This window comes from Myotis myotis, unplaced genomic scaffold, assembly GCF_014108235.1.
Source record: "Myotis myotis isolate mMyoMyo1 unplaced genomic scaffold, mMyoMyo1.p scaffold_m19_p_7, whole genome shotgun sequence".
In the NCBI taxonomy this organism is placed as follows: Eukaryota; Metazoa; Chordata; class Mammalia; order Chiroptera; family Vespertilionidae; genus Myotis; species Myotis myotis.
Window position 1 is genome coordinate 63,891,523 of NW_023416379.1, and position 22,191 is coordinate 63,913,713.

Consider the following 22,191-nt stretch of genomic DNA (forward strand, 5'->3'; position numbering starts at 1 on the left):
ATAATGAGAGATAACCATTAAACGGCTGCCTCCTGCATGCCCCCCACTGGGGATTGAGCCTGAAACCCGGGCATGTGCCCTGACCAGGAATCAAACCCTGGATCCTTCAGTCCACAGGCTGGTGCTCTATCCACTGAGCCAAATCAGCTAGGGCTCTCATTGTTTCACTCAACTCATTTGGAAGTTACTATATTTTTTGGTTTTTGGTGTTTGGTTTTACTTACTTACCTTTTCAAACTGTCAATTATAAGGTCACTGAAATCAGAAACTATCTAAAATTTCTCTTGAGTCATTCAACAAGAAGGGACGCCTCCTTTCTTTAAAGGAAGGATCAACAAACTGCAACAGGTTGGGAGGCCAAGTCCAGTCTCTGTAAATAAAGTTTTACTGGAACAGAGCCACCCACGCTGGTTACAAAGTGGCTGTGGCTGCTTTTATGCTACCACGGCAGAGTCAAGTAGCTCTGACAGAGATCATACGGCCCACAATGCTGAAAATATCTGCTATTATCTAGCCCTTTGCAGAAAAAGGTTGTTGACACCTATTTTAAATCCCTGTAGAAATGTATTCATGACACTTAGCCTGCCCTGAATTCTAGTTGTGTGTGTGTGTATTTTCTTATCACCATCACAAAAACTGTGAATCTACGGCAGGGGCTGCATCTTTCTCATCTCTCCAGTCCAATAGATCACCATGCCTTACACAGTGTCAACATTCACTCAATTAACAAGTGATAGTTCAACATTCTCTTAAAAAAGGAAAAAAATTAGATTTGTTGATCATTTTTTAATGCTACCTCTTTGCTAGAACTAAAATTAGTCACTATAAAAATCTAATTAAAATTGAATAATTTTGATCAGCATCTAATTCCTTCAAAGACTTTATAAAGACTTCATTGTAACAACCCAAATCTAACTTAAATAGGTTATTAAATAAATTTCGAAAAATACCTTTGCTGGAAACTACCTTTTTAGAAAAATTAGACAAAAGTCATTTGGAAACAATTCTATATACCCCATAAATCTAAATAGGAAAAGTAATCTGTCCACTTTTAGCTTAAATTTTTAGAAAAGCACTGAAAAAAAATATTATTTTGGACTTTGTTTCATTTAATTGAACTTAATGCTTTTAGGTCACTGATAAATATCCCAACTTACAGTGACTGTGAAGTTGAGCGATGGCTTCAAGACAGTAGCGTAATCAAAGAAATCAATGGCGTACTCATGCTGCTTGAAAAATACATTGGAGCTTGCATTTCTTGAGATACCTGTTTTGGAAATGACATCATTTAGAAAGCCAAAGTTATAGTTCACCAACAGCTTCTAGCCACCAAACGTCTCCATCTGAGCTAATTCCCCAAGGGGTTAAGATATCAGGGCACAGAAACCTCATGCCCACATCGGCTTCTGTGGCTATTCTGTCCTCCGTGGGTCCCTTCTAAGCACCATGACTGCCACCCCAACAGATTAAGGCCACTGACAGAAGAGTCTTTTGCTCTTTGGGGGATTGGTGAAAGCTGTTGAAATAGCAACAGAAAGATCCACATAATTAACCTTTATTTTATTATTAAGAGAAAACTGTCTGGGAGCACGTGTGATTTCAGAAGATGTTAAGTGATTTAAAAAAAATAAAACAAAGATGGTCAGTCAGCTAAAAAGGTATGCCTTTCCACGTGGTTCTCATGCTGAAAATAAAGAACAGAAATGGAAAAAATTACGACTATCTATCACATGTGGTTGAATTACAGACTTTTATAGGAAATAAATTTCCCCTTCGTGATGAAAACATTCTGCACACTGGACTAATGAACAGTTGTGACAATTTCAGCATTTAACAGCATCTTTAGAAAGGCAGTGATGTTCCCAAACAAATATGCCAGTTATAATAAGAAAGATGACAGAGCAACCCTGGCCAGCATAGCTCTCTCACATCGATCATTCTCTCTCTCTCTCCTCTCTCCCCCTCCCCCTTCCTTTCCTAAAATCAATGGAAGAAATATCCTCCAGTGAGGATTAACAAAACAAAACAAAGAAAAAAATTAAGAAAGATGACAGAGCAGCACCACACATATAACTGTACCTTCATTTCAAAGTCTACAAACCTGTAAGTGATTCTGTCACCGTGGCTAAAATTTCTACCGGCCCAGGGGATGATGGAGACATGTGTTCAGAAAGCTGATCTGAAAAATTCATTAACTTTTTCATCTCTTCATCATTAAAAGAGAAGTTTGCAGATCCATTTATCTGTTTTGTTAAAAAAAAATCAGTTTTATTCTTCACTTTAGCAATCCAAATTTTAGAACTAAAACTCAAACTAAGTCACATTAAACAATGTGATGGCTCTGGTTTGACTCTAATCACTATAAAAGGGTAAATTCTCACTTGTCCAATGTCAGAAAGCTCTTTTTTTCTTACACTTGGTTATTTTGTTAATTCAGTACAAATCTTATTTCTAGAAAAAGAATGCTCATAGTTATCCCCATTACTAGTTGTAAGACATCTGTAAAAGTTACCTTAAATTTTTTTGTAATATTTTTCTTAATGCCCCAAAAAGATAAAGGTGAAAATGTAAGTGTTACATCTCCTTTCACAGGCTTCCCATAGGTATACCTGAAAAATAATAAGTGGGTGGGGTGTTTTTTTTACATTTTCAATTTGATATTATCAAACTAACACAATTAAAAATATTACTTTCAATAGCATATACTGGCAACCCAACTTAAAAGGATTATATTAAAATATACTTTTACTACAAATTTTCAAAACTAAGCATAGCTAAGTGTCCTTAATAAATAGTTATCCTTGAAATTAAGTCTCCAAAATAGGAAGACTTTCAACTACACAACCTCAAAGCAGTTCCTAGAACACACTTTACCCAGACTCTAATCATTTCGGAGACCCCAGAGACAACAATAAGTGGAAGTGACAGTTTTCTGCTCAAAGATTTTTAAAAGATTATGAAAACCTTATCTTCCAGAAATCTGGCCTGACTGGCCCATTAACCAAATGCATGCCTAGGAGAATTCACAGTGTTTGAACATTTTAACATGTTTGTTGAAACTGCAATCACCATGGTTCATTGCTGCATGTTTCAATATTAATCAGGAGGACTTATTAGACCAAACATGCTAGGGCACCAAATGGGCTCGTGGCTCTCAAAGATTTTTTTTTTTCAGGAAATTTTAAAATAAGAGTACATGGGGTTTTTTTAATGCATAGTACCAAAATTAACTTCTTGAATTAAATCTCATCTCTGCTGCTTACGTTCTATGTATTAATTTTACCCCCTCTCATGATGAGAAAGTCTCTTCATGTGAAGGAAAGGCAATCTTTAGTAAATCATTTTCTTGCCAGAAAGCCTTTTTTAAATGTGTTTCCTGGGTTCCATCATGTCTATGTGAAATGTGAGCCAAACTTGGATGTCGATTTTCCTCTGCACTATAGAAATCAAACTGCGGCTCCTGCTTCCTGAATCCATTAGTTGAACACAGAAACTGTCTGAATCAACTCAACTCAAAAGTCAATGGTAAAATGTAGTAAATTCAAAATTAAGAATAAAATAAATCAGTCTTCAAATGATAACAGTGAAGTTAGTGGAAACCTGGGTTAGCAATTTCAGTATCAAATTCATTTATTCGAAAGAGAGTTCTCAAAACCCAACCTTGCTATATCTTATTAAAGTTTAAATAAATGCATATCTATAATATCATAATATTGTATCTTAAAAGAATGATATCACGTGAGTAGTACAGGGAACTTTAAACGCCAGGCATAATTTAAAGTATTCTCAGACACAAATATTTTTTAATTTTGATTTAAATGTGAAGCAGATTTAGCTTCCCAAGCCCCAAACTGATTATAATAACTATAAAACAAGGATACTGACAGTTATTGTCCTAAATAGAAGCTGGAAGCATTTGGGATACACTAATTTTTCAGAAAGTAGTAGTTTGACAACATTTTAAAAAGCAAATCAAAGATATTCTCTTTATAATTCTCCAGAACTGTGGTTAGTGGGAAAGAGTCTATTATTTATTTTAATAAAGTGGGAATAGTGAACAGATGTTCAAGTTATAGATTTTAAAACTAAAAAGAGATTGTTAACCTTCTTCTTTGGGTAATGTGCAATGCTTTGCACATTAACTATGCCTAAATGAGACAGATGGTTACTAGCAAAAAAGCAACCTAAACCCGGCTGGTATGGCTGAGTGGATTGAGTGCTTTCCCATGGACCAAGAGATTCTGGGTTTGATTAATGGTCAGGGCACATGCCCGGTTTGGGGGCTCAATTACCCAGTAGGGGGCATGCAGGAGGCAGCTGGTCAATGTGTCTCTCTCATCAATGTTTCTATCTCTCTCCATCTCCCTTCCTCTCTATCTAAAAATCAATAAAAACATTTTTTAAAAGGTAACCTAAATTGTTTATCATTTACTCATAGAGATGACTATAATAGCTATTATGAAACATTTTAAAATCATCTCTCTAACTTAATAACAACCATCCAAGTGGTAAGACAACAGAACTCATCTTTCACCAAAATACACCCAAAGAACAACTGGATTTCAAATCCCACTCTTTACCCTCTAATTCTGTGACAAGACCAAACCCATCGCCCATACAACTCAATTTGGTTCATTCCAAATAGCAGGCTTTTGATTGGGTATGAAGCTCTTTGCTGTGCTTCATAGAGCTTGGAACTGAAACCTTATGGACCATATTGTTTATCCACTTGTTCTTTCAATAGTACTTATTAGATACCTACAACATGACTAGCACTGTACTAGGCACAAAGATGCAGTGATAAGCAAGAAATAGACCCACCTTCAAAACGGTGGACTAGCAAATAGCAGCACTATGTGACTAGAGCTATGAGAGGTATAAAGACAGATGGTTAGGGGAAGTAGCCAAGCCTTGCAACAGCCTATTGTAAAGGCTTATTGGTCAGAAAAAGCATTTTGCATTCTTGAAAGCACAAGTAACATTTGGAAATAGAGTTTGGGAGGTTAGAGAAGGGTTTGAGTGAGATATTTCAAAGGACATAAAACTTGAAAAGAGCCCAGCTGGCATAGCTCAGAGGTTGAGTGTCAACCTATGAACCAGGAGGTCATGGTTCGATTCCCGGGCAGGGCACATGCCCGGGTTGCCATCTCGATCCCTGGTGGTGGGCATGCAGGAGGCAGCCAATCGACGATTCTCTCTCATCATTGATGTTTCTCTCTCTCTCTCTTCCTCTCTCTTCCTCTCTGAAATCAATAAAAATATATTTTTACAAAAATTAAAAAAGAACTTTGTAAGATATCCTAAAAATGTTGAACTTCATCCTCAAGGCAATGGTCTGAAAATTTTCATGCAAAAGAGTCAAAATTTATTTGTCTTTAGCCTAAAATAAAGAGAGAAGAAGAAGAGGGAGAGGAGGAGGAGTAAAGGGGGGAAGGGATGGGAGACGAGGATGGGGAGTGGGAAAAGGCGAACAGCAGCAAGAACTCTGGATGATTCAGCATAGAGAAAAGACTGAAGGATAAAACTGAAGTCAGAAAAACCTTTTCAGAAACTACAACAGTGACTAAGGAGAGAAAGGTGATGTTGGCCTGAATCAAAACAGTGGCAATGGAGATGGATTTGAAAGAAATTATGGAGTTAAAACAAATAGCATTGGATATTGATTAGATGTGGAGATTGAAGGAGTGGGAAGAGTGCAATTGACTTGGGCAGCTAAACAGATAGTGGTGCAGTCCACCAAGATAGGACACAGAAAAGAATCAGATTTAGGGGAAGATGACTAGTAAAAGAATCTGTGGGATACCCAGCGAGAGAAAACATGAGGATCTGTATCTCAATACAGAAATATGGACTAGAGATATAGATTCGGGTGTCACAACTTACAAACAGTAGCAGAAGCCCTGGCCATGGAGAAGATAATTCAGATGTGTAAAGAAAGAAGACAGCCCAAGATAGAACTCTGAGAAATAAGAATTTTTCAAAGATAGGCAGAAGGGAGTCGCCTTCAAAGAGCCTCAAAGGAGTAGCCAAGAAGAAAGAAGGCGGTGGGGCGGGGGACGAAAAGAAATAGAGAGGACAACAATGTCAGATCTACAAAGCGGGGAAAGGTAAAAGGAGTTTCAGTGGCATGACTCAGGGTGAAAGGCAGATTGTAGGGGGCTGAAGAATGACTGGAATGTAAAGAAGTGACAAATGCAACTCTAAGGAGGCTGGGAAGATAGGGCGGTATTGGGAAGGAGACAGGAGATTCAAGGGAAGGTTTGTTTCTTTTAATGATAAATATGTTTAAACACATAGTGAAGAGGCCACTAAAGAACAAAATAGAAGAAATCAAGGCACAGGTAAAAGAAGAAGTGAGATTGGGAGCCTCTGATAGGAGGCAGCATCCAAGGCCTAAGTGGAGGGACACAGAAGAACCTCCTCTGAAGGGAGAACAGATGTGGCTTTCATTATGACAGACATAAGATCATCATCTTCATCATCATTTCAATCTTTTCTGGGACACAGGATTTATAGAATAGATCTATGCCAACTTTTTAAAAACTATATTCTATTGATTTTTTACAGAGAGGAAGGGAGAGGGAGAGAGAGTTAGAAACATCGATGAGAAAGAAACATCGATCAGCTGCCTCCTGCACACCCCCTACTGGGGATGTGCCTGTAATCAAGGTACATGCCCTTGACTGGAATCGAACCTGGGACCCTTTAATCCACAGGCCGACGCTCTATCCACTGAGCCAAACCAGTTAGGGCTATGCCAATTTTTTAAAATATATTTTTATTGATTTCAGATAGGAAATGAGAGGGAGAGAGAGCGATAGAAATATCAATGATGAGAGAGAATCATTGATTGACTGCCTCCTGCACGCCTCTCACTGGGTATCGAGCCCCAAACCCAGGCATGTGCCCTGACTGGGAATCGAACTGTGACCTCCTGGTTCGTAGGTTGATGTTCAACCACTGAGCCACGCTGGTGGGCTGTCTATGCCAATTTTAATAGACTTAAAGAAGACACTGCTGGTCAGAAGGTTTCATTAGCCTGTTGCAAAGTTGTTAATTATATCCTCAGTCTGAATGAAAGCAGACCCTCCTGAAACTGCATTGGTAAGCTTGAAACTCATGATAGCTGGAACAGAGGAAAAGTTTATTCCTATGGGAAAAGGGGCCTAGGCCTTTGGATGATGACACAGAAGATCGCACTGCCCTGGGACAGAACTACCTTCCTTTGCCATAACCACAGACATCATCCCTAGGCAACTGAAGCTTGAAGAAAGGAGTCCTTTGGATTATTATCAGAACTAGCCAGATCTGAGAACTTCCAATGGCAAAAAGAGGCTCACTATCTACAACAGACAAAGCACACATACTGAAAAGGTCTTGATGTGTGAACGTCACTAGTTTAGAGTGCCCAGTCACACAATCAAAATTTAATCTACGTGTTGAGTTGAAGGTATTTTATAGTTGTGTTTAAATTCCATAATCAGCTGGCTTTAAGGAGATTATCCTAGATCATCTGGGTGCACCTGACTCAATCAGTTGAAAGGCCTTAAAAGCAGACCTTGGACTTCCCTAAAAAGGAAGAAATTCTGCATGTGGACAACTTCAGCCTATGCCAGAGAGTTCCAGCCTACCCCTCCTAACGGCTTCCTCTACAGATTTTGAATGTGCCTAGCCAGCCCCCACATTTGCATATGCTAATTCCTTGCAACAAATCTTACTATGTATCCCCTACTCATTCTACTTCTATGATAGAACCTTGACTGCTACACACACTAAGGAAAATGATGAAAATACAGTGTGGTGAACACTAAAGAAATGCCAGAGAGCCGACACAATTATCATGTCACTCTCAGCCATTCCTATTTCAAAGAGGCTCAACAAATGAGAATCAGGATGAAGCTACAAGGTTTGTTACTGGGCTAGGAGGAGGAGGGTGTGGCTTCAGGAGATATATACCCCCTAAAATTGTATATAAAATTTTCTGAAGTTACCAGAGTTTAAGAGCCACTGTTTTAACTAATTGTATTAAATCCCTGGCAAAACACTGAAAAACAAAAGCAAAGATTATATCCACCCTCAACTTAACCTATGCAAACACTGATGGGCTGTGTGAATTTGCACTTACTAAGTTTTATAAGCATTAGTCAAAGAACTCAAAATAAAACCCAGACAGAGGCTTAACCTTCAGCCAAGATCAAGGGCAAGATAAAAATTATGTACAATGCAGGCATTAATATGTTTTCTAAACCATAAATCCATCCACAATACTCAAGTTCACTTTGGAAGCTACTTCTTAGTTGAACATGGCAGAAAACCAACTTGGTGTATAAATCGGAGACATGTTTTTGCCATTGGGTTGCATGGGCTTCAGGTGATTTGGGCCGGATAGAATCTAAAGCAGGAGTCCTCAGAAAGTTTTGCTCTGTGGACTGCTTCTGCCAGGAGACTCACAGCCCATCACTTGCCACTGACACAAACCCTCACCAAGAGAGGAACATGGCGCTGAGACAGCAGTGAGATGAGGTCCAGTTTTTATCAGCTACTACAAATAAGTTCTGAAACTAAATAAATTTCAGGAAAAAAAGCTCAGATATTGATGCATCAAAAATAAAAGCTACAAGAGATCAGTCCTAGAATTACTTGAGGGCAAACCCAGGTTGTACTTTTGAGAACCACTAATTTAAGCCTATTCTGTTTGTTTGTTTTTTATGTTAAGTCTAGATATGTCAGGTTCCTTTTTTTTCTTTTTTTGTTAAATGTATTGGGGTGACATTGGTTAATAAAATTATACAGGTTTCAAGTATACAATCTATAATACATCATCTGTATACTGCATTCTGTGGCCACCATCCAAAGTCAAATCTTTGTTGATCACCACTCAACTTCCTCTACCCTTCGCTACATCCCTTTTCCTTTGGTAACCACCATACTATTGTCTGCATCTTCAGTTTGAGAAATGCTAGTCTGGAACTCTGAGGATGCTTTTTGTCTCAGCAAAGCCAGATGCTTTGCTGTTCAATCTAATAGATACAAATCACGGGAGTCACTATACATCTGTGGGTTGGAAGTCTCTGTGTACCTATGCTGAAATGATGAGTGTGAATTATTTACTCATATGCTAATTGCAATCAGACAACCAAATCCCTCCCCTAAGAGTCAATCTCCATCATTAACAGAGTAAAAAATTATGATTTAAGAAGAGGTAAATCACCTCCATTCATGCCTTAAGAATGAGGAATAACAGTACTTTTTTAAAAAAACAAATCTGGCATAATCTATAATGTAAATCCCTTGATTAGTCTTGGAAAGACACTAGTGTGTGGAAAATATTTCAGGACCAACTTGGAAGCAGAGAGATGTGTACAAAGATCTGTGCAGACGTGTTCCATGTTTAATTGTTTATTGTAGATATTTGTTTCCTGCCCATTGAGGTATCTTAATAAGCAGAACATTGTACTACTATTCTGTGGTATATGATGAGTTCTCTGTCATAAAGTTTTATAACAGTTTGTAGTCATGAAAAAGGATACTCACTTTGCTGTGACAATACCATTTAAACTCTTAGACTTCAAAAAATGATATAATGGTGTCTGCAGAGCAACTTCGAACTTCGGTAATACTGGGGGGAAAAAGAGTAAATATGTTAAAGAATCTATTTTACTATCATTTACAGCTTGACAAAAATCACAAACAGAATTGCTCTAAAGGAGTTTATAATTGGTGCTATTTGAAATTAGATTCATTATGATCCAAATGAATACACATTAAGGCTTAGATGAAAAGCACTTTACCCAAAGTCAGAAATCCAATGAAGCTAGTGACTAGACAGTGATAGTGGAGGCCAGTGGGAACTTCTGTTGGTAGAACCTACATTGTATCCACAACACTAAATGGAAATGCATCTGAGTGCTGTAAAGCAGCTGTCACCCACTACTGTGGCCTTACTATTTGATAAAATACTTCCATATTGTTTGGTAAACAGCTGCTTCTAGAGCAGCCCCTTCCCTCAGACCCTTTCACCAATTTGGCTACTAAAAGCACATCCTAGGGCCCCAAGTCTCTCCTTCTGGATGATGCCACATTTGCAGTCATATGCCGGGAGCCGGTCCATCCTTGCTGTTTCAAGGGACCTGGCATATATGGCATACTGTTCTTAATATGTTTGCTTACCTTCTTGGCACTATGTGTTTTAACCAAGGTCACCTCTCTGAGAAAGGTTGTTTCCCCAGGTAGGGATTTTCCCCTGAAGTTAGGGAGGGAATAAAACCCCTTAACTAAGTGCCAGGCGGGTAATTAATCACTTTAACTACGAACAATCATGCTTAAGCTACATAATCTTTACTCCCTGGAATGGAGATAAGAAACGCCCTAACCTTTGGAATAGAGATTGATAGGATTGGAATCAACTGGTATAAATACAGATGTAACAAGACAACAGGACACAGAACCTAGACACAGAACCTAGAGACAGAAGAACTTCGCTGGAGAGAACGTGGCAAAAGATTCTGGACAGAAACTAGAGACAGAACCTAGAGACAGAATCTAGCGAGAGAACATGGCAAAAGATCCTGGACAGAAACTGGCCTCAGAACTTAGAGACAGAACCAAGAGACAGAACCTAGCGAGAGAAAGGCAAAAGATCCTGGACTGAACCTGACTACAGAAATTGGCAAGAGAACCTGACTAGAACCTGGTGACTGAACCTGGCTGGAGAACCTGGACAGAACCTGGCTGGAGAACCTAGCAAGAGAACATGGACGCAGAACCTGGCTGGAGATCCTAACCAGAACTTCGCTGGAGATCCTGACCAGAACTTGGCTAGAGATCCTGGCTAGGCTGCTGATCAACTGAACGCTGTCTCCATGTCATTCCTTCTTCAACGTCTCCATCCACACCTTTGGGGACCCCTGGACCTGCTGGGGTCCAACCCCAGCAGTCATAGACTCCTTGTCCTTTGAGGCAAAGGCAAATCTAGTGACAGTCTAATGTAACCAAAGACAAAGTTGTGTAGTAGAATTTCTAGTTAATAGGTAAGATATGGCTACAAAATATTTTTTTTCTTGTCATAGGTACTGGTAGGTAATTCCAAAATTAGAAACCTCTACTTTAGTCAGCTTTATATAATTAAGATATTTTATCAATATTAATACTATCCTTTATAATAAAAGAGAAACAAGCAAATTAACCGTCCCTCTGCTATGCTCAAGCCACGCCCACCAGCCAATCAGGAGTGAGTAAGCAAATTAACCCAACTAAGATGGGGGTGGCCACCGAGTTGGAGTGAGCAGAAGGCTTGGGTTGCCCCCGGCAATGGAGGAAGCCCAGCTTCCCGCCTGCCCTGGCCAGCCCTCAGCTCTGCTCATGGCTGCAAAGTTTCAATTATAGAAGATAAATAAATCCCAGAAAAACAAAAAAGAAAGAAAGAAAGGAGAGGCTGAGAGCTTGGGTTGCCGGGGGGCGTGGCCAGTCTGCAAACAGCCATCAGCCCCTCACCCAAGCTGGCCAGGCACCCCAGTGGGGACCCCCTCCCTGAAGGGGGCTTGGCCAGCCTGCAAACAGCCATCAGCCTCTCACCCAGGCTAGCCAGGCATCCCAGTGGGGACCCCCACCCTGAAGGTGGTGTGACCAGCCTGAAAACAGCCCTCAGCCCCTCACCCAGGCTCGCCACACCCCCATGAGGTGAGGGTCCCACTGGGGGGCTTGACCAGCCTGCAAACAGCCATCAGCTCCTCATCCAAGCTGGCCAGGCACCCCAGTGGGGACCCCCACCCTGAAGGGGGTGTGGCCAGCCTGAAAACAGCCCTCAGCCCCTCATCCAGGCTGGTCAGGCACCACAGTGGGACCCCCACCCTGATCCAGGACACCCTTCAGGGCAAACCACCTGACCCCCACCAGTGCACCAGGCCTCTATCCTATACAATAAAAGGGTAATATGCAAATTGGCCCTAACAGCAGAACGACTGGGAATGTCTGGTCACTAGACACACACTGACCACCAGGGGGCAGATGCTCAGTGCAGGAGCTGCCCCCTGGTGGTCAGTGTGCTCCCACAGGGGGAGCTCTGTTCAGCCACAAACCAGGCTGATGGCTGCCAGAACAACGGTGGTGGCGGGACATTCCAGTGGGGATGTCCCGCTGGCAAGTGGACATCCCCTGAGGGCTCTCGGGCTGCCAGAGGGATGTCTGACTGCCAGCTTAGGCTTGATTCCCTGGGGAGCAGGCCTAAGCCAGCAGGTGGACATCCCCCAAGGGGTCCCAGACTGTGAGAGGGCACAGGCCTGGCTGAAGGACCCTCCCCCCGAGTGCACAAATTTTTGTGCACTGGGCCTCTAGTCTGATATAAAGAACTCCCCAGAATATACAATTTTTGTTTTCTTTCAGTCTACAGAAATTTTTTTTTCTAACTTCACTGGCCAAAGAAGTAGATCAATCTCATAAAAAGGCAACTCCCCATTCAATTAACACAAGAGTAGTAGCAAGAAGGCCAACGGCTCAACAACATAGGGCAGATCTCCAGCTCCAAACCAGGCTAAAGGCCCTTGGTGTGCCAAGACACTCCTGGACTCGAGACCCATCTAGGATTGGAGAGTCAACAAAGCCATAGGGGTCAACTGTGACCTTCCTCCAAGGCTCTCCACCAACACAGAAGTTAGGGGACACTGAGAGGTAGAGTTTCCTTAGAACAAGGAAATTCAAATGTCCCCTCCTCAAATATCATCGGTTGACAATTAATTCCCCACCTCCACTAGACCCCATTCAGCAACATACCACAACCCAGCACCACCTCTATATGAAGTGAAAATAGCCTATAAAAACCCTGGACACCCAGACTTATTCTTGATCAAGGCTGTCAAAAAGAAATAAAATGTGAGCCATACAGTGTAATTGTACATTTCTAGTAGCCACATTTAAAAAGAAAAAAAAACAGTGAAATTAATTTTTGCAATGTTTTATTGAACCCCACATATCCAAAATATAATCAGTATAAAAATGTATTATTAATGAATTATTTTTCTTTTTTCTTTGTGTACTGTCTTCAAAATCTTGCTTTACACACTTAGAGAACATCTCCATTTGTACTGGCCACATTTCAAGTGTTCAACAGCCACACATGGTGAGTGACCCCAAACTGGACAACAGAATTCCAGGTCAGGGGTCAGTAAATAATGACCAGCAGGAACTAAGAGTGTTTTTTGCACTTTTAATTGTTTGAGAAAAATCAAAAGAAGAATATTTCATGATGTAAAAATTATTAAAATTCATATTTCCATGTCCACAAACAAAATATTATTGGATCATAGTCATATCGCCTTACATAGTTTTTGTGGCTGCTTCGTGGCAAAGTTGAGTCAGTGGTTAGACAGAGACCCATAGAGCCTAAAATATTACTGTCTGGCCCTTTGTAAAAAATATTTGCTGTTCCCAGCTCTATTGATCATGAGACTTAGATGTGGTATAAGCTACATGGAGGCTGAGCCACAAAAGTATAAGCAAACTATCTCCAGAATTTCTAAAGCTGAATGAAACACAATCTCAAAAAAGTGACACAAATCATATAAAAAAGCTTGTGTATAACCTCAAAATAGCTATTAAAATTAAAACTAATACTAGATCCTATGCTTTCACTCTCATCTCTCCTTTCTCTTCCTCCACCAACAAAATGCTTGGCTCACACTTTTTTCATCTATGTGTGTCTAAGTGCAATATTCACAAAATTTTAAATATGTATATTATGATCAAGACAGAGTAGAAAAACAATAATTGAGCACAAGAAATAGATTAGCATAATGGAACTATAGGTGATCTTTTTCCTCCTTTATTTTTTATAATGACCTTTTATAACTTGCACTTTTACAAAGGAAAAAATTATTAGATCTATAAGAACCATCAGGATTTTACCTACACTGGGATTTTTACTTTAAATTACACATCTTTTGGAAATTTCTCTTATCTCTGTGGAAAGTAATAAATGTGTTTTCCTTCTAAATAAATTGAAAAACCCTTACCATATTCTGCAACCTCGAATAATTGATAATATGTCTGGTCCTATTGGGAGAAAGAAAAAAAAAGAAAATATATGAGTTCTTATTTGATTGTTTTGCTTGCTTACTTACCTCACAAAAAGATTTTGGGAGAATTTAATGCACTTATAATGATTTAATAAAGAAAACAGTTTATTTTCATTTGCAGAAGTTTATTTTTAATCATCTACACATGAAGTCTGTGGGATTTTATGAGTTTTTCTTGCCAATTCACTAACATAAAAAATTGACCTGACTCTAAGTATAATTTAAACAAACTGCTTCATCTGACTGCTCTCATTTGTGAAATGAGGCAAGGACAATATGCCAAATTAACAGGAAAGGACTTCAAATTGGTTTTAGAGATCATTATTTAAAAAAATGGAGAAAATTAAATTACACATAATTCAAATACTTATAAATAATCAAGAATACAAAATCATTGTGGACCAACATCCTCTACCTTTCCAATTACTGGAATTATTTTCTAGTGTATCCCTTAAATCAATACATTCTACCTGATTTTAATAGATATTGTTAATTATTTCCTTTTCCACAAAAGAAAAAAATGTGGCCTATCTTTTTCCTAACTCTTCATATTTCTATCTGTCCATTCTAAATCATAGGTAACACATTAAATAGAACTACTTCAAAATAGTTAAGTAATTCCATTAATAATATCGGTATTCTACTTCTGATTCCCTAAGTTATCAAATAAAATACAGAGATGCAGCTATAAAAAAAAAGTAGCCTTTTAAAACATCATCCTTGGTTAATCTAAAGCAACTGTACACGTTTCTTTTTAATCCTAAAAGAAGGATATAGTTAATTTCAAAGTATGAAACAAATGTAACTACTTATACACTAACAAAATAGTTGTCTATAAACATTCAGTATATAAACATTTTCAAGACTTCTTCCTTGTTTCCTTAATGGTTCTCTCTTTCTGATCCTGAAATGCTGGCCCTTCCCATCCTAAGCTCAATTTCTTCCCACTCTCCAGATGCTTAATGAGCTCATCAACTCTTACGGTTTTAACTGCCATCTCTATATGACCCCTACATAGTTATGTCTAGCCCAAACCTCAACCCAGAGATTCTCACTCAACTCCACCTTCTAGACATCCCCACCTGAATGGCCTACAGAACGTTCTGGACTTCTTTATCTGGATTTAGCCTCCACCGGGCACCCGTCCTTGATTGCCTCTCCCCATGTTGTTAGGTGGACCTTCTCTCCCATAATCTCATTTTACTTAACACAATATATTATCTTTATCTGCTTTGTGTCCATCTCCTGTAATAGAATACGAAGCCATTAAAGGCACAGCACCTAATTCAGCATGCCTTCAATGTCTTTTGGTTTGAATGCATGTGTAAATGAATGAACAAATTGGTTCCTATCCCCACGCTGGTTCTTACAGTGTTCATCAGATTAGTTAGTATACAGTATCCCCTGCAAGAAATTAAAATAACCTTATCACAAGCAGAATCAGACTTCCCTGAAGAGGCATGGCCATCTGTCAAATGACCCATAGAATAACCTCAACTCCCTGCCCTGCATTTGGAAGGAATAAGGATGCCAAGGAGGGAAAGAAGCCAGCCATCGTGGAAAACTGAAGAAAAGGCAGAAGGAACGTGCTTCTTTTCAATGTCATTTTTAATTGTTCCAATAAATCAAAAAATCATTTTGTAACTGGGTGCTGACAGTGTGCTTTGTCCCAGGCAAGGTTTTCCCAGGTTGTTTATAAGTGGTGAAATGCAATTCAAAAAAATAAATTATTTGGCTGTTCAAGGGGCTTGAGAGGCAGAACTGGATTTTGTCATTTTCAACATATTGTCTATTAGGCAACCAGGCCATACCAATTTTCACGAGTTTAGTTACTTTTATAAAATATTTTTACAAAACATATAATCAAGAATGGTGGAAAGTTACTAAAAGATTTAAATTAATAATAATTCAGAGAATGAGTAGCAATTTGTGCCACTTATAACCACAAAAACCCTGATACTGAGAAGTTTCATTAGTCCAGAACAGGGATTTGCAAACTTTTTCTATAAAGGACCAGACGGTAAATATTTTAGGCTTTGCAAGTGAAGGGGTTCAGAACAGCCCTCCCCAAGGTGTGCCACTTTAGCATGAGAATTATTTTGAGCTAAAGGCAATTGAGACCCCACAGGCTCATGAGAAACTTTTACCTCTCCCTTAAAGAATTTAAATTTGGGGCCATAATAAGAGTTATTACCAGAAATAACTTTCTATGACCGATCCATAGGGCAGGGCAAACTTCTAGTTACTGAACATTGGCTCTTCTTAGCAGCCAGCAAATGACCTTCCTCCCCTCCATAGCCCCAAAGTACTTTACCTCAGCTCAGAGGTCACAGGCACCTCATTTTAACTTTCTGTCTCTGGACCTCTCATGTGTGTGGGGTTCCCATAGGTACATATGTAATTCAATGTTATTATTTTTTCTTGTTAATCTGCCTCATGTCAACTTGATTATTAGACCAACTGGAAGAACTTAGAAGTGTAGAAGGAAGTTCTTCCTCCCCACATAAGCCATATGGTTGCTGTTTCAGCTACTGTTCTTTGCTATTGGAGTGCAAAAGCAGCCAGAGACAATGGGTACACAAATGAGACTGTCCGTATTCCAATAAAAGTTTATTTACAAAAACAGGTACTAGGCTGAATTTGGCCTATAGGCCAGGGTCAGCAAACCCTGACCTAAAAAGTAAAATTTAGTCCAGACAGCATGGTTCAGTGGTTGAGCATCGACCTATGAACCAAGAGGGCACATGCCTAGGTTGCAGGCTCAATCCCTGGTGGGGGAGAGGGGGGAAGGGTGTCGCAGGAGGCAGTCGATCAATGATTCTCTCTCATTATTGATGTTTCCATCTCTCCCTCTCCCTTCCCCTCTGACATCAATAAAAATATATATATTTTTTAGAAAAGTAACATTTATTTCCAAATTGTTCTATGTCAATTCTAACGGAACTAAATTAAATTTGACTAACCGTGACTAAAAACATGCCGCAAAACCAACCCGAGGCCTTTAGAAGGAAGTGTGAGTTTCACTTACTGAACAATTTTCCTTCAGTTTTAAAGAAACAATCTGCTTCAAAATGAGTTTTATGTTTACTCTAGCTCATCAAATCCAGCTTGTGCTCATTCACTCTGCCAACAGCTGGAGAGAGAGGCTGACCTGAAGGCATAAATACTTGGGCAGCATGTCTTTTAAGCAAACACCTTTCCAGGAGAGAGAATATGTAACTCATCAATGTCTTCTGAGTTCTTTCCCCAATATGGTCACTGTTCCATGGGGAAAGCGCTCCCTTAGAAAACCAGCTCTTGGAACAGACTGAAGGTTGCCAGATGGGAGGGGGTTTGGGGGGCAGGGTGAAAGGTGAAGGGACTGAAAAGTACAGATTGGTAGTTACAAAAAAGTCATGGGGTGTAAAGGACAGCATGGGGAATACAGTCAATAATATTATAATACCTATGCAGCATGCCAGGTGGGTACTAGAATTAACGGGGGGGGGGGGGGAGGTCACTTTGTCAATTATATAAATGTCTACGACTATGCTGCAAACCTGAAACGAATATAAAATAATACTGATTGTCAACTATAATTAAAAAATAAAATTCTAAAAAAGCATTAAAAATAAATAATATATTAAAATCTTCAACAATAAGAGGAAAAAAAGAAAACCTGCTCTTCGGCACATGTATCCACTTTCCATGCGTAGTAGATGTAAGCCTATTTCAGTTAGATTTTCTAAACAACTTCTAAAGCAGGAATGGAAAAGAAGAACCAGGAGGTGCTCTCAGTAATCTCTGAAATTTCTTTGTCTCTTTATCCCTAAGTCAGTAGTGGATTGTGAGAGTGTATGTGTGGAAACCAACCAGATGAAGGGGGAAAGAGAGAAGACACACTGTTTTTACCATCCTCCCAAGAAATATGCTCTGACTAGAGTACAAATTGGAGACGTGAATTCCATCTAATCCAGTTACAGAATTTCCCTTCTCTAACCATGAAGCCATCCAACTTGAGAGGGTTTCTATTTTTAACAAACTTAAAGAGATATGGCACACTTCGTGACCATTAAAATCGATGTTTTTTTTAAATGCGGGGAAGCTTCTTTCAACTCTTGCTTCTGGAGTTAAAAAAAAAAAAAAAAAATGCCAGAAATAGAACTGAGGTGCAGGATGGATGATTTCTGTTTACATATGTAGAATCATTTCAATTTCCCAAAGTCTGCTTTAGCAGTAATCTCCACTGTCTAGATTTATTTTTATTTAAAGATGAATAAAGGGACTGAATTTTTTACATCCACACATAACAGAATGTTAAAATAGAAGTATTTCAGACTCAGTGTTGGCTTTGTCCCCCAAGACAACAGATGGCAAGGATATCTACATTCCAAAGTGAGGTAAGACTAGCATGCAGGACTTGTGAAGGAGGCTGTCAAACACTAGTTTTGCAACTCTCAGCCAAAAGCACCAAGATTAGAATAAATTAGAAAGGAATTTTAGGAGAAAGCTTTTGATGGGGTAGGAGTCACACACACCCCACCCCCAGGGATTAGGTGGACATTGGTCTTTCGCCTTCAATCATAGGCCAGCCCAGAGAGCTGGATGCATGTCCCTTGACCATCCTCAAGTTGTCAGTGGGCAGGCATTGACATGCCTGAACAACCTCAAGAGCAAATCCTGCTACTGACCAGCTGCAGGGGCAGCTGCGCTACGGGAGCGCTGAGTGGGGTGGTCTGCGCGTGCTGACTTTCAAAGAGCAAAGAAAGTATGAGCATTTCTCCCCAACTAGACAGGCAAAAAAAAAGAGAGAGCCAGCAGGGGCTGCCTTCTCTCATGATCAAAACCAGTCTCTCTCAGGGTAAGGCAACCTCAGGAGACGGAAGCTGGAGGTGAAGTGTAGATGCCCAGAAGCTGAAGATGGAGCTATGAGCTGCCAGTTGGAGGTGACAAATTCAAAAACATCAAAGGCACTTTGGGTGAGAGACCTCCCAGCAATGGAGTGGTGCTCCAAAGAACCAACAATAGAGTTCTAAGGAAAGGTGTTAGTTTTAAATGTCTGCAGGCCTTGCGAGGCAGTATCATCTTGAACTATATCAATTTGCCATTTCTGTAGGACAAATATTGGCAAATTCATATGACTCATTCTTATAGACCAAGTAAGAATTTTTACCCCTCAAAAAATTGGGTGGTGTCTTCCCTCCACCCAATTCAATCCTGGGCGGGTCGCAACTTAGCCCAGGGAGTCGGGAACAAGCAGCCAGACCAGTGAAGACCCAATCTGAGAGAAGGAGGCACTCAATTTGATTGACTGGACATATTAAGTACTGAATGTAGACTGGTTTGTGTGGGCATGTAATAAAAAATGGCAGGGTCATTTATTCCCAAAGAAGAACCAGAGAAAAATGGTAGGATTTGCCCTACATTTCATTCAAGGATTAGGGTAGAATTGCTCCCAAATAACAGGACTAAACGAGCAAAGAATCATGTGGTATTTTATTGTACCTGTTGAGTAATACACATTCCACCTCACAGTCACACAGAAATAATGAAGTACGCCAAACTGGGTAGCCATTCATGTTAGGGCTAGAGATACAGAGTCACCTTTAAGTTTCTCTTAACACCTTTGTTAAAAGAAAAACTGAAGCATATTAAAAAATTTCACAAGTTTACTTAAGCAAAAATCCGTTGGCATCAGGCAGTGCCAAACTAGAAGAGGTTAGGTGCACTAACCCAGCAAACTCAGAGAGACTTTTATAGAGAAAATACGGAAGCAAAGTAAGGAAATTATTGATTGGCTATCCCTTACAGCCTCGGTAGCTTTTGTAATTGGTTGTCTTTTGCATTTGGATATCATTAGCTTGGGGCATTTGTTTGCTTACGGCAGCCACCACAGCATTAGTGCCACCTCAGTCCAATGGCCTCCGTGTGTAAGTCATTTACCACCTTTTACTCCTCCTCCTGCCTCTCCAATCACAATCCAATCAGTCACTAAACCTAATAACTCTTCCTTTAAAGTGGCGTGTCTCTTGAATTCGTCCATTCCTCTCTGGTTTCTGCTGCTCCCCTACAGCCGTCCCCGATACCCTCAGACTGCACTATTCTAACCCAACGTAAAAGGTAGGCATGCCTTTGTTAAACAAGGGTACTCATCTCCTGGTTGCCTCCCTGGCTTCAGTTCCTCTTCCTCTAATCACCCCACATGCTACAATCTTCCTAAATTCCTACTTTAACCAGGTCATACCATTGCCTAAAACTTCCTACAAAAATCAATAAGACAACAAATATTGGTGGCTTCTTTTGTTTGGGTGTTTATCATAAGTCTGTCATTTTTCTTTTTGGATAATGTTTGGGTGATTTTACACTGAGCATGTCTTATTTTTATAATCAGAGGAAAACAATAAAATAAAAGTGTAAATTTTATATCTTTTATAATTCAAGAAGTTCATTCATGCACATTTTTGTTTTCTTTGCCCTCTAATATGAAATTTATAACACTGAAACTCAAAGCACAGTAAAAGTTTTGGAGTCCCCTACTGCCTATAAAATGAAATCTAAAACTTTAGCCTGATATCCAATACCCTACAGAGCTTGACTCAGAAACTCTTCTTTCTCGTGGACTCCTCCTCTCTACAAGGCCTCCACCCAGGCGAGTGCCTGCTCCCAAGGCCACGGCTCTGTCGCTAAGCTCTGTCATTTCACCTCCTCCCACCCCCCACCCCCCCCACTCCCCACGGTCCCCATTCAAGTGCTACAGTGTCTTCTACCTCCATTTAGTCAAAGCATGGCATTTTAAAGGTATGAAGAGGCTGACAAGTTCTCTAATCCAAGCCCTTTATTTAACAGCTGGGGAAATTGAGATCCAGGGCTGAAATGATTTGTCCATAGTCCCTCAGCTAAAGCACAGACACTGGGTCTTGTAACTCCCAATCTAATGCTCTTTGCATTTATTACACGAAGCCTTCCCTAACTGTGAGCTTGTTAAAAGTAGGATCTGTGTCTTATTATCTTCAGATGTTTGCTGACTGGTGTTTCTTTCCACTTGACATACAATAGTTCCCATTTTTAGCTTTATTCAGATTCCTACTAATATTTTCATGCTTAACCCTAATACTTACAGAATAGTCATCATATAATACCCCATTTTATTTTTACCATAATATTAGCAAACAATTTTAAAATTAACAAGAAATCACAATGAAAATATCATCTAGTAAAAGTGTCAGTAGATGTGTACTGACCAACTTGGAGAAAGGGTAGATGTGCAAAATGACTGAAAATGTTTGTTGATATTTACATTGTCCTTTCCTTTCCTCTTTAGAATCTAAACATCTGTCACTTTAACTGCAGCTGGAATATAATTCTCTAGAAATCTCAACCCACAGTGAACATCAGGATCAACTGTGGTAGGTGCAATAAGTGGAGATGCCCAGTTCCCACCACAGAGCTACTGAATCAGAATTAACAGGGATAAAACCCAAATATAACAAATGCATTCATGCATCCATCCCTTCAACAGGGAATTATTGCATCTACATGCCAGGCATTGTACTAGGTGATGGGGATACACTTTCCTGTCATGGAGCTTTTGGTCTAGTGGAAAGGAAGATATCTGTCAAATAGCCACACACATAAATATGTAAATAGAAATAAAATAATAATGAAATGAATTAATGTGAATTAAACTCATGGGGAATTATGAAACTGAAGATGAGGCTGGAAAGGTAGACTCAGATGAGGCAGGGCCTGGTGTGGGCCCTAGTAAAACATCTGGATCTTTTCCTGAGGGCAATGGAAAGCCTGTGGAGAGTTTTTGGGTTTTGTTTTTATTTTGTTTCTTTATTGACTTTTAGAGAAAGAGGAAGGAGAGGGAGAGAGAAAGAGAAACACTGATGTGAGAGCAAAACATCGATTGGCTGCCTCCTGCCTGCCCCCTACTGAGGATCAAGCCTGCAACCTGGGTATGTGCCTTGACTGGGAATCAAACCAGCAACCTTTTGGTGCACAGAATGATGCCCAACCAACTGAATCACAATGGCCAGGGCGGGCTTTTGGAGAGTTTTAAGCTGAGGAATACTGTGATCCAATGTTAATGTTTAAATTATTTTTGCTGCTGTGTAGAGAAATTGCAAAGGGAAAGAGT

General features: G+C 39.8%; 1 protein-coding gene across 1 annotated transcript in view; it reads right to left on the reverse strand.

The window, feature by feature from the left end:
* The window catches only part of CD109 (CD109 molecule), a 114,492-nt gene that overhangs the window by 49,594 nt on the left and 42,707 nt on the right, over positions 1-22,191 (reverse strand). The window contains exons 6-10 of the mRNA XM_036316684.1: positions 14,007-14,046; positions 9,535-9,619; positions 2,513-2,609; positions 2,102-2,243; positions 1,158-1,267 (exon numbers count right to left, since the gene is read on the reverse strand). Coding sequence (XP_036172577.1) covers positions 1,158-1,267; positions 2,102-2,243; positions 2,513-2,609; positions 9,535-9,619; positions 14,007-14,046 — 474 coding nt within the window. The remainder of the gene's footprint in view (positions 1-1,157; positions 1,268-2,101; positions 2,244-2,512; positions 2,610-9,534; positions 9,620-14,006; positions 14,047-22,191) is intronic.